At 38.9% G+C, this 14,189-nt stretch overlaps 1 protein-coding gene across 1 annotated transcript in view; it reads left to right on the top strand.

The window, feature by feature from the left end:
- Nucleotides 1-14,189, top strand: part of PIKFYVE (phosphoinositide kinase, FYVE-type zinc finger containing) — a 90,781-nt gene that overhangs the window by 41,881 nt on the left and 34,711 nt on the right. Inside the window, exons 17-25 of the mRNA XM_042782698.1 lie at nt 492-599; nt 2,432-2,572; nt 3,459-3,585; nt 3,810-4,987; nt 6,674-6,774; nt 7,958-8,029; nt 8,722-8,893; nt 11,791-11,969; nt 13,723-13,836. Coding sequence (XP_042638632.1) covers nt 492-599; nt 2,432-2,572; nt 3,459-3,585; nt 3,810-4,987; nt 6,674-6,774; nt 7,958-8,029; nt 8,722-8,893; nt 11,791-11,969; nt 13,723-13,836 — 2,192 coding nt within the window. The remainder of the gene's footprint in view (nt 1-491; nt 600-2,431; nt 2,573-3,458; nt 3,586-3,809; nt 4,988-6,673; nt 6,775-7,957; nt 8,030-8,721; nt 8,894-11,790; nt 11,970-13,722; nt 13,837-14,189) is intronic.

The following is a 14,189-nucleotide window of genomic DNA, read 5'->3' as shown; positions in this document are numbered from 1 at the left end:
CTAAGGCACTTGACTGCTAACCAGAAGGCTGGCGGTTCAAACCCACCAGCCACTCCTCGGAAGGAAGGTTGGGCAATCCTACTTCCGTAGTGATACTGCTTCGGAAACCCAAGGAGTGGTTGCTATGAGTCGGGGCCGACTCGACGGCAAATAACAACAACAACAACAACAAGGCTCCATACATTAACGGCATGATATCTCTTCTGGCATAATTAGCAATAAAATGGTTAAGAGCATCTTGGAATAGGTTAAACTAGCATTAGTCAAACAGCCAACTTTTGAACAGTTTTGCATTTGTTCTGAACTATGTTTGATTTGAAAAAACTATCAGAGAATACCATGAAAGGGTTAAGTGAAAGCATTTTAAAACTAATTTAGTGAGATAGTCTAAGTGAAGAGGAATTATAATCAGCATGAATTTAAAGTTATTAGAGGAGGTCTGTAAACTGCAAACCTTTAAAAGCTTTGACAGCTAATCATTTTTTTTGTAGATGAATTCTTGTATTAAAAATCCCAAAATTCTTCTATTGAAGTGTTCCATTGAGTATCTTTACAGAGAAGAAACCAAATTTACTTGCATAGATCCTATTGTGCTTCAGGTAAGGACTTATTACTGAAACACATGGAATTTGGAGGAATGTTTGTTTACCATCATGCTTGTAAATTCTTAATTATGACTCATTCTAGTGTGGTACTAAACACAGTGCTTTGTATCTAGTCGAAATAGTTGTTTGGAGTTGGACCTTGGAGAGGAAATTTATTTGCTATCCCCACGTCAGAAGCCAGAAACTTAAAAAAACAAAGTTACACTTTTTTGGAGTGACACAAGTAAAATTATTTTAAATGGTGTTAAATTACAATCTAGTAAGCACTGTAGGATATTAACACATTTCAGGAAAAAATCCTATTTTCTTAGCAATGAGAGAATTTCAAAATCTAGTTACAGTTTCTATCAATAAAACAGAGAAAGGTAAGAAGAAATATACTCCATGATAGGTTGGGCTCATTGGAGGAACAGACTAATCTATTGCTATTGGCAGTGAACATTAGTAAAACCTTGTGCAAAAACACTTTAGACATATGGGGCCTGTTCTGGTTACCTAGTGCTGCTCTGACAAGAATATACCACAAATGGGATGCCTTTAACAAACAGGAGTTTATTCTCTCACAATTTTGGAGGCATTAAATCTGAGTTCAAAGTGCCAGGCTGTAGGGGCTGGGAGAAAGCCCCTCAACTATGGGCTTCAGCTCTGCCTCCTGCTCTCACCCACTGAAACTGGAGGCTTTTTTCCCCACTCAGACAGCTGCTGGCTGCTGAGGCTAACAAGCCCAAAGTTGACAACTAAAAAGACACAGTCCCAATGTTACCAAACAGCATGGCAGGCCACTAATTCAAGTCCTGATGAAGTTCCAAGATCGGCAGGATATGGCAGGCTATTGAATAACGACCTGGCTACATGCAGGGTTCAAGTGTGCCAGAAGGCTGGAGACCATTCCCAAAGCTGTTTGTTACACACAGGAAGCAGACCACATCCCTAAAGCAGCTACTTAGCTGCTCCAATAGATTCCACCATGGAATTAATTACCAGTCTTGCCATGGGGAATAACTATATCCAGCTGACCAGCCACTCAACCAGGCCCAGTAAAGTTAACACACAAACTTAACTACTATAGGGCCCGAGTGACAAATGTGCATGCCTTCATTTGTCTCCTGTCTGGAACCAGAAATTTAATGAAACAATTAATGAATTGTATTGTTTTAACTCTGGCTCTCATTTACATTTTTATTTGCTTTGGAATTTAGCCTTTGTCATTAAATACTATTAAGCATTGTATTTTAGGTTTTTAACTAAAATACTTTAGCTATTGTAAGTAGAATATAATCTATTGGGTGACTGGAATCAGTAAGTATCTGAAATGACATCTGTTATAGAGTTATTTATTCAGATAACTCAAAGAACAGATACTCTGATTAGTTTCAGAATATAAAAGGGAAATCCATAACAATGTTAAAAACATCTAGAAATTGCTTTCATTTTGGGGATTTTGAGGGGTGTGTGTGTGTGTGTGTGTGAGAAAGAGAGAGAGAGAGGGAGGGAGGGAGGGAGGGAAGGAGGGAGAAGTCCTTGGAGAGCCAGCTGATTGGATTCTTGGTTTTATATTTCTGGTAATTAAGAATCGAAAATCCTTCAAAGTAGTATCAGTGAGTCAGAGAACGGAATCTCTCTTTAAACTGTCAGCATAATGAACCCAGTTCAGGATGATTCATGGGATTCTTGGTTGTATTTGAACTAATTTGCTTATAAAATTACTGCTGGATGAAGCAAATTAAGACTGAGATTGATATTAATAGTCAAACTAGTCCTATAATTTAATATGACTAGATTTTAAATTGACCTAGGTATAATATTTCTGGTTTATCTTTGCTTAGGAAAGAGAATTCTTGAAGAATTATGTTCAGCGAATAGTTGATGTTCGACCTACATTGGTTCTAGTTGAGAAAACAGTGTCTCGGATTGCCCAGGACATGTTGCTGGAACATGGCATTACTTTGGTCATTAATGTAAAATCAGTGAGTGTTCCTCTTTTTGTATTTTATATCAGTTTGAAAACAAAAATCACAGCTGTTAAATTGATACGCATGTAGTAGATGTACAGGGATCTGTGATTATCTTTTTTTTGCTGCTCCACATTGTTTGAAAAGTGGAACAGAAGGCATTGGCAGTTGTTTCATTATTTAAGACTGGAGAATCTCAGGCTGGAAGAAAAGGTGGTTGGTTAGGTAACACTCATTATATAGGTCTATGAGAGCAAAGATATAATAATATTAGCTCATTAGTAATATTTGTTGGTCTTTCATTTTGTTTGGGAAATTGTACAAGCAGAAAAGGTTCTCTCCCTTTAAAAACTTACCCTGCAAAGGCATTAAAAGACCTCAAATAAGGAGATCAATTCTAGGAAGTTTTTTGTTTTTTGTTTTTTTTTGTCCCCTCTTCCTCCTCCAAGGAGCTCTGGTGGCCCAGTGGTTAAGGCATTTGGCTACTAACCAGATGGTCAGTGGTTCAAACCCACTAGTGGCTATACAGGAGGAAGATGAGGCAGTCTGCTATAAAGATTTACAGTCTTGAAAACCCTATGGGTTGCTATGAGTTGGAATCGACTTGATGGTAGTAGGTTTTTGGTTTCCTCCTCGGTACTTGTGCCAGTGCATAGTGTTTACATAGTGTTTAAATGCCATTGATTATTAACAGAAACAGGGCTTGTTTTAGTGGACACATTGATTAGTAAGCAACTAAGTGTAGATTTAAGCTACATTAAAAAGTTCATCATATAATCATTCAAATCATGGAAGTTTAGTGTAAGGATTACTTTTAAATATTCCCATTATTTTTCTGGATTACATTTGCTGATTTTCATTTGTCTCTAATTTTATAATATAATGTTTTCCTGTGTTGTAGCAAGTTTTAGATCGAATCAGTCGGATGACCCAAGGTGATTTAGTAATGTCGATGGACCAGCTGCTTACAAAACCACACCTAGGCACCTGTCACAAATTTTATATGCAGATGTTCCAGCTGCCTAATGGTGAGTGATCTTTAGTATAAATCCGCCTGAGACTGGGGACATCAGTCAGTGAGTTAACGTCTCAGTACTACAGGGTTCACCTGAAAAGATGTATCTATCAGCAGTGTTAAATGAGAATCACTTAATCACTTAAAGATTTTTCTCCTGTAGATGGGTAGTGAATTAATTCTGTCTGGACTTCATATTGCCACCCAAGTGATAACTTTTTGTTTGCTTATTTGTAGAACAAACCAAAACACTGATGTTTTTTGAAGGCTGTCCACAGCACCTAGGCTGCACCATCAAGCTTAGAGGAGGCTCTGATTATGAACTGGCCCGAGTTAAGGAGATCCTAATATTTATGATCTGTGTAGCTTATCATTCTCAACTAGAAATCTCCTTCCTTATGGATGAATTTGCTATGCCACCCACATTAACTCAGAACTCTTCCTTCCATTCTCTGATTGAGGGGTGTGGGGAAGAAGGGGTTGCACAAGAGCAGTTCATTGGCAGTCCCCTCCCCCGGGACCCTGACTTCCCTCCTGAGAGGCCACCTGTGGTATCAGAGGCTCTGCCCTCTGATGACAGCAGTTTGTTGGACGCAAGGGTTGTGTTTGAGAAGGGTGACCAGGAAAACAAAAGTTCCCTGCAGGATGTTGCCTCCTTGAAGCATCAAGAGTGTGCCACAACAGCTTGCCTGTCGGGGATCCCTTGTGCTCTCTTTTCATCATTACCAGAATCATTGCTGCCACTCCACATGGATGACCAACAGGATGTCATTGGCAATGAGCAACCAGAGACTTTGCAACAAATAGATGAGCTACAGGATCCCAAAAGCCACATAAGAGCCTTTAGAGACCCTCTACAGGATGACACCGGATTATATGTTACAGAGGAAGTCACCTCTGAAGATAAACGAAAGACTTATTCTTTGGCCTTCAAGCAAGAATTAAAAGATGTGATCCTGTGTATCTCTCCAGTAATCACATTCCGGGAACCCTTCCTTTTAACTGAAAAGGGCATGAGGTGTTCTACCCGAGACTATTTCGCAGAACAGGTGTACTGGTCTCCTCTCCTCAATAAGGAGTTCAAGGAAATGGAGAGCAGGAGGAAGAAGCAGCTGCTCAGGGATCTCTCTGGACTTCAGGGCATGAATGGAAGTATTCAGGCCAAGTCTATTCAAGTCCTGCCCTCACATGAGCTAGTGAGCACTAGGATTGCTGAGCATCTGGGCGATAGCCAGAGCTTGGGTAGAATGCTGGCCGATTATCGGGCCAGAGGAGGAAGAATTCAGCAAAAAAATTTAGATCCTTTTGCCCATGCAAAGGATGCATCAGGCACTGCCAGTGGCAAATCAGGAAGCAAAACTGAGAGTGATGAAGAGAAAGGGTTGATTCCAAGTGATGCATTGTGGTCAACGAAGGTAAGCTAGGCCACTTTTGGGTGTTCATGTAAATTTATGATGGGTTGAGAAACTGCTGTGTCAGAGTAAAACAATCCAGTATGACAGATCACATGCAGACTGATGAAATACTTTTTCTGTGCTATTTTTTTGTCTTGAGTCTGCCTACTTGTGTGTTGCTTCAATAGATACAAAATAGGGGTATGAAGTATTGGAACTGGGTTGTGGGGATTTGAAACTGAGCTAACAGAGGTAGCTTTGAGGTAGGGGAAGGTGTAGAGACTTAAACTTTCTGGCAGGATGACCTGGGTGGGAATGATTGATTCTTTTAGTAGTAGTGATGGAGAGAGTAAGAGAGAAACTTATTGTAGAAGCTTATTGTATGGGCATGGGTGTGGGTGGGTGTGTTTAATGGTAGACCAATTATTATTATTATTTTTTTCTCTGGTTTGCATTTTTTTTTTTTTTTTCTGTTTTTCATTTATTTTTTTTTTTTGTTTTCTGAGACCAATTATTTTTAAAATGAAACATTTTACATTGGCCTTTAAAGTGACAATGACACTTGTCCTTTTTCTTTTGGGGGCCACATTATTGGTAATGGTGATAATAAAACTAAAAAATAAACCCATCTCAAGATGAGAAAATGCAAATGTTTAATGAACAAAAAGGTGTTCAATTTTACTGGTAGTTAGGATGCTAAATAATACTGGGTGGAATAATGACAGCACATTGTTTCTTATGGTGAGGATGGCAAAAATCAATGAGGGTGGAATATAACTCAGATTCTAGATGAATGTGTATTTATGTTTATACGCATTCACATGAATTTATGGAAGGTTACAGGGAAGTCTGTTAATTTCCACACATAAAGACATAGCTTTGATCCAACTTCTACAGAAATAAGTAAGCATGTTTATACAAGGATACTTAAATTTTATAGGAATATACATAAAAGAATGTTTGTTGAAGCATTGTTTCCAGTCTGCAGTAAAATGGATAACTGGGATCTCATTTAATGACCTGGATAGAGGCCACAATATATTTTAAGTGTACAAAAACAAGTTGTTTTTAAATATATTTAGTATCAGCCATTTTAATAAACAAAATCACGTGTGTGTGTGTGTGTGTGTGTTGAGCTAGCGTGAAGAGTGGGTACCTTTTAACCACACTGTTAAATTTAGCCACCTCAGGAGTAAGGAGGAAATGCCATGCAAGGAGAGGCTTTATGTACTTAGTGATTTCTTCATGTCCCTCTGTACAGTTTGAACTTTAACAGGGAGTAGCTGTTACCTTGTAATGATCAAATACAAGTATAAAGTACAACACACAAATACTTTAGGATTTAGATTTCTGGGTGTTCCAGATTGATGTTATATCTAGCCGTCAGCTCAGACTATTTCATATGGATACATTTAGTTAACTACTCACTTTCAGAATAATTTAGTACAGTTTTATAAAAGTAAAGAGTATATAAGTGAAAAACTTGAGCTATTTAAAGATTTGTTTGTATTTTTAAGTTTAACTTAAGATTTTTGGATTTTCTTATGTCAGAAACCTACTGCTCTTCTTCCTTATATTTAGTTTCTTATTGTTTTAGATCTCCCCCTGGACCCCTACAGGGATGATAAGAGGCTCTAAAAATAGAGTGGAGACTGTTGGAAGTTTGCATAAGGAGTTGAGTGTGACGACTTCTGGTTGCTCTTCCAGGTGGACTGTCTGAACCCTGGTAACCACCAGAGGCTGTGCGTGCTCTTCAGCAGCTCTTCGGCGCAGTCCAGCAACGCCCCCAGTGCCTGCGTCAGTCCTTGGTAAGACTTGTGTTCCATGCACCGTTAGGCGTTACTTCTGCACAAAATCCCAGCAGCTTAAAAAAAAAAAAAAACCATCAGGGTCTGTTTTTAGGTACATAGTACTTTGCTAGGAGCTCTGGTAGCGTAGTGCCTAAGGCACTTGACTGTTAACCAGAAGGCTGGCAGTTCAAACCCACCAGCCACTCCTCGGAAGGAAGGTTGGGCAATCTACTTCCGTAGTGATACCGCCTCAGAAACCCAAGGAGGGGTCGCTATGAGTTGGGTCTGACTCGATGGCACATAACAACAACCACAACAACAGGTACTTTGCTGGTTGTATATGAATTGGTAGAAAATTTTAAACTTGTGAATTAAATATGAAATTTTTTTGTGTGTATATTTGTGGATAGAAGTAAATGACAGAGTTGTAAGGTTGTAAAGGATGTGGGGGATAAAAGAGAAATTTGTAATTTTAAACACCAGAAAGTTGACACATAAAAGCTAATTTGTAAGTATTTTGATAATTTATATAATTTAGCCAGGTTTTCCTTGAGGTATCCTTTTCATAAAATCAGCTAACCTTTTGCCTTACTAATGGATTTATTCTAAAACTAAGGTCTAGGTAAATTGATACAGATAGAACACATTTTATAACATTATAATTATTTCTTTCAAACAATAGTCACAAAAGTAGTCAACCTTTACTTTTAAAAGTACTGTGAAACAGAACTGCTTTTTCGGAGTACTGTTTCTATGACAAAATGTATTCCGTGTTTCAGTTTTGGGACCAGAAACATTGACTTCCAGCAGCAGGATCAGAGGTTCCCCTGAAGTGGAACCGCTGACGCTGGACTTGGGCTGGAGGAGCCACAGGCATCTTCTCTGGCCGTTTATGGACTTCCTTTAGATCGGAGCTTAAAAAGATGTGTGTTTCAACAGGGTTATAGCTAAACTCCTTTATTTGTGAGCCTTTATGAATTAAGTGTAAAGTTAGGAATTGGCTTTTCTGCAAGAATACAAACTGCTATTCTCCATGTTCAGAAAGAAGAGGTGTGAAACTTATTCTAGATCAACAATGTAACCTGCTTTAATACTCTGTTATGAACTTAAATACCAGGAATCAGATTTTATGGTCTCATGAAAATCTTTGCTGTCTGGTAATTCTTATGCTATCTTTCTAAGAAATGATTTCTTCTTTTAGGATTGTAACAATGGAATTTTATGGAAAGAATGATCTTACATTAGGGATCTTTTTAGAGAGATACTGTTTCAGGTAAGAATAAATTATCTTTTTATGTTCTATTTATGCATTTTTGATGCATAAATTTCAACCTAAAACATATGTGAGGGATGTCAAGTATTGTTTTGTGGTCTTCAGTTTCATAGCACATGCCAGAGTATTCCATAAAAAGGAATAATTTATTTCATATTTAGACAGGGACGTCTTGTTCAGTGTATCCTCAGATCTTTGCTCAGTTAATCACTCTGCCGTCCCAAAGACTTTTCCAGGAAGTCTGTTTTTATAGGGAGGCAGCCGAGATGCAGGGAATCTTTGGAATCGGCTAGACCTTGGTTCATTCTCAGGGCTGTCACTTATTATTTATGTGACAAAGAGCAAGTAATTTCATCTTTACAAGCCCCAATTATTGGGGATAACAATCTCCAGAGATTTCAGTGGTTTTAATAGGTTAAATAAGATGATGTTTTAAAAATGCTTGGTGTAACATAAAGCTGTCAGAAGGTGCTTACCAAATGGAAAGACCACCCTGCTGCAGTTTAAGATGAGGTGTTCAATGCAGACAGAGGGGCTTGAGTGGTCGTTTAATGATCAGATTGTCCGCAGATCATTTCTGCTCTAGAGAGGGTGTGCTGCTTTTTTTGACAGTGGTTCTGATAAGCCAGTATTCTTTATACATTGTTTCTCTTTGATGATTAACGTGAAAAGGATTATCTTGTTTGTCAAAGGCCTTCATATCAGTGCCCTAGCATGTTCTGTGACACCCCCATGGTGCATCATATTCGGCGTTTTGTCCATGGCCAAGGCTGTGTGCAGATAATTCTGAAGGAATTGGATTCTCCAGTACCTGGATATCAACATACAATTCTCACATATTCCTGGTGCAGAGTCTGCAAACAGGTAAATGTACCCTATTACTATAACAGTTCATATAATATCACATATTTCTTTATTTGTATAGTTCTTTTTTTGAGGAGGGTGTTCTATATTATTTTGGTCGTGTTTGTCATTGGGTTGTTATTAACTTCATTTTCCCTTCCACTGCTGTATGATCAACTTAGTATTTGGTTTTTAAAGGTTTTGTTTTTGAAATATGTTTTTGCTATTGTTAGAAGCCATCAAGTTGGTTCCAGCTCACAGTGACCCTGTGTACAACAGAACAAAACACTGCCTGGTCCTGTGTCAACTTCCCAATAGTAGCTGTGTTTGAATTGTTGCGGCTACCATGTGACTCTGTTAAGAGTCTTCCTCTTTTCTGCTGACCCTCTACTTTACCAAGTGGGATGCCTTTTCTAGGGACTGGTCCCTACTCATAACATGTCCAAAGATCATGAGACAGAATCTCACTATCCTTTCTTCTAAGGAGCATTCTGGCTGTATTTCTTTTAAGATAGATTTGTTTATTCTTCTGGCACCAACACCATAATCAAAAGCATCAATTCTTTTTCAGTCATCCTTATTTCACTGTCTAGCTGTAGCATGCATATGAAGCAATTGAACATATCATGGCTTGAGTCATGTGCACTTTAGTCCTTGCAAAAACGATGAGGAGGCCACATGTTCTGACCTCCTCTAATCCCACAAGAGGAAGACGGGGTTACCAGCAGTAACCCAAGGCCTATTACTGCAAGGCCAGACATGCTGCTTCCCTCCAGCCCTTTCTCCAACTGTTCCTCTCAAAGCACCCACCACCTCTCTCCTGGGTTCGATAATTCACTGCAGTGGCCACACAGAGCTCACAGATTATGGGGTTTATTAGGGAAGCACTAGGCTACAATTCGAGTTCAAGAAAAATGCTCAGTCTCTCTCCCAGCCCACCGTCCCTCAGCCAACAGTCTCTCACAGTCTCTTTCCCAGCAGTGCTGGTCCTTCGGTGTCTCACTCAGCAATGCGTGTCTCTTGCGCCTCTTTCCCAGCAACGCGTGTCTCAGGAGCCCATGTCTCTTTCAGCAGCATGTCTTCCTCAACCAGTCGGAGAGTTCTGCCTCTAGGAGACCTTCTTTTGAGCCCGGCAGGGTGGTCAAACTAGCCAATTACAGCATCAGAACTCTAAGCACCTGAGAGAGAGTGGGCACCTCCCAGACCATTGTTTTGTCCCACTCCCAACAGAAATACTCTAGATGGACAACTTCAGCAATCAGGAGCTCCTCAGTTGCTCATAGCAAATCCCACCTTGGAGTTTACAAAGACTTATCAGTAGAAAAGCCACACAAAGTAATTTACTACACTGCAGTCCTCAAAGTGTGACATATTTGCTTTTTAACACTCCAAATGTATCTTTTGTTAAATAAAATACAAGATCTCAGTATCTGAGTTGTATCTTTCCAGTTCTCAATTATGTTTATCCATTCAGCAAACATTTATTGAGTACTGTCTGTGTGCAAGGTACTGTGTTGTTGTTGTTACATGCCATCGAGTTGGCCCTGAGTCATAGCGACCCCTCTTTGGGTTTCCGAAGCAGTATCACCACAGAAGTAGATTGTCCAACCTTCCTTCCGAGGAGTGGCTGGTGGGTTTGAACCGCCAGCTTTCTTTAGCAGTCAGGTACCTTAGGCACTATGCTTACGGAGCTCCCAGGTACTGTGTTAGGCCCTAGGAATAACAAAAGAATATGATACAGCTTTTGACCTATAGGGGAAAAGATAGACTTACAATGTTTGTAAAATAAATTTGAGCCCATATCAGTGTTTCTGTTTTAAGAGATACAGATGAAAGGCTGCTGCTTCTCTAATGGTTTTCATGTACATTTTAGAGAAAAAGATCATGTGTTTTATTTCTTCTGTGTGCCTGTCTTTACTTTTCCAAATCTGAAGCAAATTATTTTATACTATGCTTTTTTAATATCTAAATTGTTTGCAGTGCGTATGTGCCAAATTTAACTTCATTGTTCTTATAACTGTTGTTATGATAATTGTTATGTTCACAGTATTTATTTGTGCTTTTGGAAGGCACATTTGGGAATTATACAGATAAAGTAAAGTTGTTATGTGCCGTCGAGTTGGACTCGACTCATAACGACCCCTCCTTGGGTTTCCGAGGCAGTATCACTGTGGAAGTAGATTGCCCATCCTAACTCACCAGCCGCTCCTGGGGAAGGAAGGTTGGGCAATCTACTTCCACAGTGATACTGCCTCAGAAACCCACGGAGGGGTCGCTGAGTCAGGTCCGACTCCACGGCATATAACAACAAAAGATAAAGTAATAGTGTGACCTATATTAATTTATTTGTGATTGAGGAGACCAAAATCAAAGTTGTTTTCTTCTGCAGCATCAAACATATAGGCATGACATCATTTCTTGTAATTACCAAGATGTTCTTACAGGCCTTTAGTTCCTGTTGGATGGCTAGTACTGTCTTGTTACAGAATATATAAACCTCTGTAGAATGACCAGTGCACTAATATGAATACATTGTATATCCACATAATGAGATATTCTCTGGCTATTTTACATGGGAAAATATTCACACTACATAGCTAAGTGAAAAAAATGAAAGGCTGTGAAACTAATTACAGGAAAGGATTTTCATTTACAGATACACTGGCTATGCACATACGTGTTCATGCATAGGAAGAAAGTGAACATGAACTAAAACTAGCATATTGATGCTGGTGGTGGGGTTACTGATGATACTGGTTAGCCTTGCTACCCCCAACTCTACCCACCTTTGAACTTTTTCTTTTCCTAGTTTTCTGCAGTCGGACTATATTAGATTTGTATCAGAAAAGAAAATATATTATTTTTTAAAAAGTGTTTCTCAAAATGTATTTACATAAATTGTTTATTCTGAATTTCAGGTAACACCAGTTGTTGCTCTTTCCAATGAGTCCTGGTCCATGTCATTTGCAAAATACCTTGAGCTTAGGTTTTATGGGCACCAGTACACTCGTAGAGCCAATGCTGAGCCATGTGGTCACTCTATCCACCACGATTATCACCAGTATTTCTCTTATAACCAGATGGTGGCATCTTTCAGGTAAGAAGTGAAAGGAACCTTGTAAATGGTCCCATGCTTCCTCGAATGCTTTGTCACATTTCTCCTGCACTAGATTGAAATAATCTGTGAACGTGTTGTTCCCCCTTCCCATCCCTGCAAATGCAGAGGGCCAGACTATAGTAAGAGTTTTTAGTATATTATTTTTGTTAAATCCTTACTAGAGCCCCAGGAAACAGGTATTATTATTATTATCCTGACTTAATAGACCTAGTAAGTGATGGAGTCATGATTTGATACCTGGTTGATCTGCTACCACAGACCTCACTCTTAGCCTTTGTTTATGCATCTGAGAGTCTCTCAGGATTTTTGCTATGATATTAACTAGCATAAGGATAATTGGATATTCTGGACAGGGCTAAAATGACAAGTTAAAAAATAAGTATTTACTGTTTGGTATTAAAAGACTTGAGAAAGCTTTCGGGCTCTGCCTTCAGGATGTAACCGGAATGGAAGCACTTCTCACCACTTTCACACTACCGCTGTGTACTGGGCCTCTGTTATCTTTGAACTCAGTCATCAGGGTAGCCTCAACCGGTCTTCCTCCGCCCTTGCCTCCTGCAACCAGTTGTCAACACAGCAGAGTGATCCTGTTAAATGAAAATCAGGCCAGGCCCTCCTCTGAGTGTCTTTTTCCCCCTGAGTGAAAGCAGAGCGTATTTATTGGCCCCGCACTTCCTGCTCTGGCTGCCCAGTAACTCTCTGTTCTCACCTCCTATGGCTCGCCCCTTGCTGACCTCCTAGCTGGGCCTTTGAGTAGTCTTACGCCTTGGAGGCTTGTGCTTGTTCTTCCCTCTCTGAACTAATTTTTCCTCAGACATCTGTCTGCTGTTTCCTTATTTTCCTGTGGATTGTTCGAATTTAACCTTCCCCGACACCCATTTTTCCCAGTGCTCTTTACTTATCTTTCTTGCTTTATTTTTCTCCATAACACTTACAAATATTGTTGTTGTCGTCGTCATGTGCCATTGAGTTGGCCCTGATTCATAGCGACCCCTCCTTGGGTTTCCGAGGCGGTATCACTATGGAAGTAGATTACCCAACCTTCCTTCCGAGGAGTGGCCTTCTGGTTAGCAGTCAAGTGCCTTAGGCACTATAAATATTTATTTTGTTTATTACTTGAATCTTATTGTTCCTTAATTACAAGAGCAGGAAATTGGCCCTTGTTTAAGTGCTATATGGAGATCCAACATCTAAGTAGTGACTGACACACAGTAGGCACTTAGAAAATATGTGCTGATTACAGCTTATTTCCTTTTTTAAGCAAGAATTTTTAACCATGAACCTAGGGTCAAGATGAAGGATAGCATTTACTAGACACACACAAACACTGCGGTGAAAAGGAAATGAAGACCAATGAAGAATCTTCAGGAGCTGGGGAGGTAACAAATACCTATGAAGCTGATTGTAGGAAGGAGTCTCTCTCTTCATTCGTAGAGAGTTTATTTGAAATGATTTTTGTTTATGTAGCAGGGGAGGATTAGCCTCAGGAGACAAATGATGGCACCTCAGTGCAGTGGAAAATCAAACAAAACAAAAATCTGTCCTGAAATGGGGAGGACATTTATAATGGCTGAAAGTTGTCTTCAGAATCTTTATGATTGTTTTAAAATGCCATTTTATAGAAACTTTCTCTCATGTGTCATTGGACTTAATTGCCTATCATGATAAATCTCTATTAAACGTATTGAATTATTTTTATTTCTCTACTATTACTTGTATTTTCGTCTCTCAGTTATTCTCCCATTCGGCTTCTTGAAGTATGTGTTCCACTCCCCAAAATAGTCATTAAACGTCAGGCCCCACTGAAAGTGTCTCTTCTTCAGGATCTGAAGGACTTCTTTCAAAAGTAAGTACATGTTTTAGTTTCTTTGACCACCTTTTTTTGTTTAATGCTGTCGGTAATCTATAGCAATTTTAAAATGTCAGATTTGGTCATTTAAATTAGAAATTTAAGAAACTTATATTCCAGTTTGTCTTTAAAAAATATGAATATTTTATTTTTCTAATTACAGAATATTATATATGCTTGGTGTAAAAAAAAAGATGTAGACAATATAGAAAAGTAGAGAAATGAAGTAAAACTCTTTCAGACATAAAAATAAAATTTTGATGTACATCCTTTTAGGACTTAATTGCTCTACAAAATAATATTTAATTCTTTTTTCTTTATTTTTTTATCAACTTTTTTTTTTTTAATTT

This window comes from Orycteropus afer, unplaced genomic scaffold, assembly GCF_000298275.1.
Source record: "Orycteropus afer afer isolate SDZICR_OR568_19922 unplaced genomic scaffold, OryAfe1.0 scaffold00002, whole genome shotgun sequence".
Taxonomy (NCBI): domain Eukaryota; kingdom Metazoa; phylum Chordata; class Mammalia; order Tubulidentata; family Orycteropodidae; genus Orycteropus; species Orycteropus afer.
Note: the sequence above shows the minus strand (reverse complement) of the source record. Positions and strands in the feature narration are given on the sequence as shown.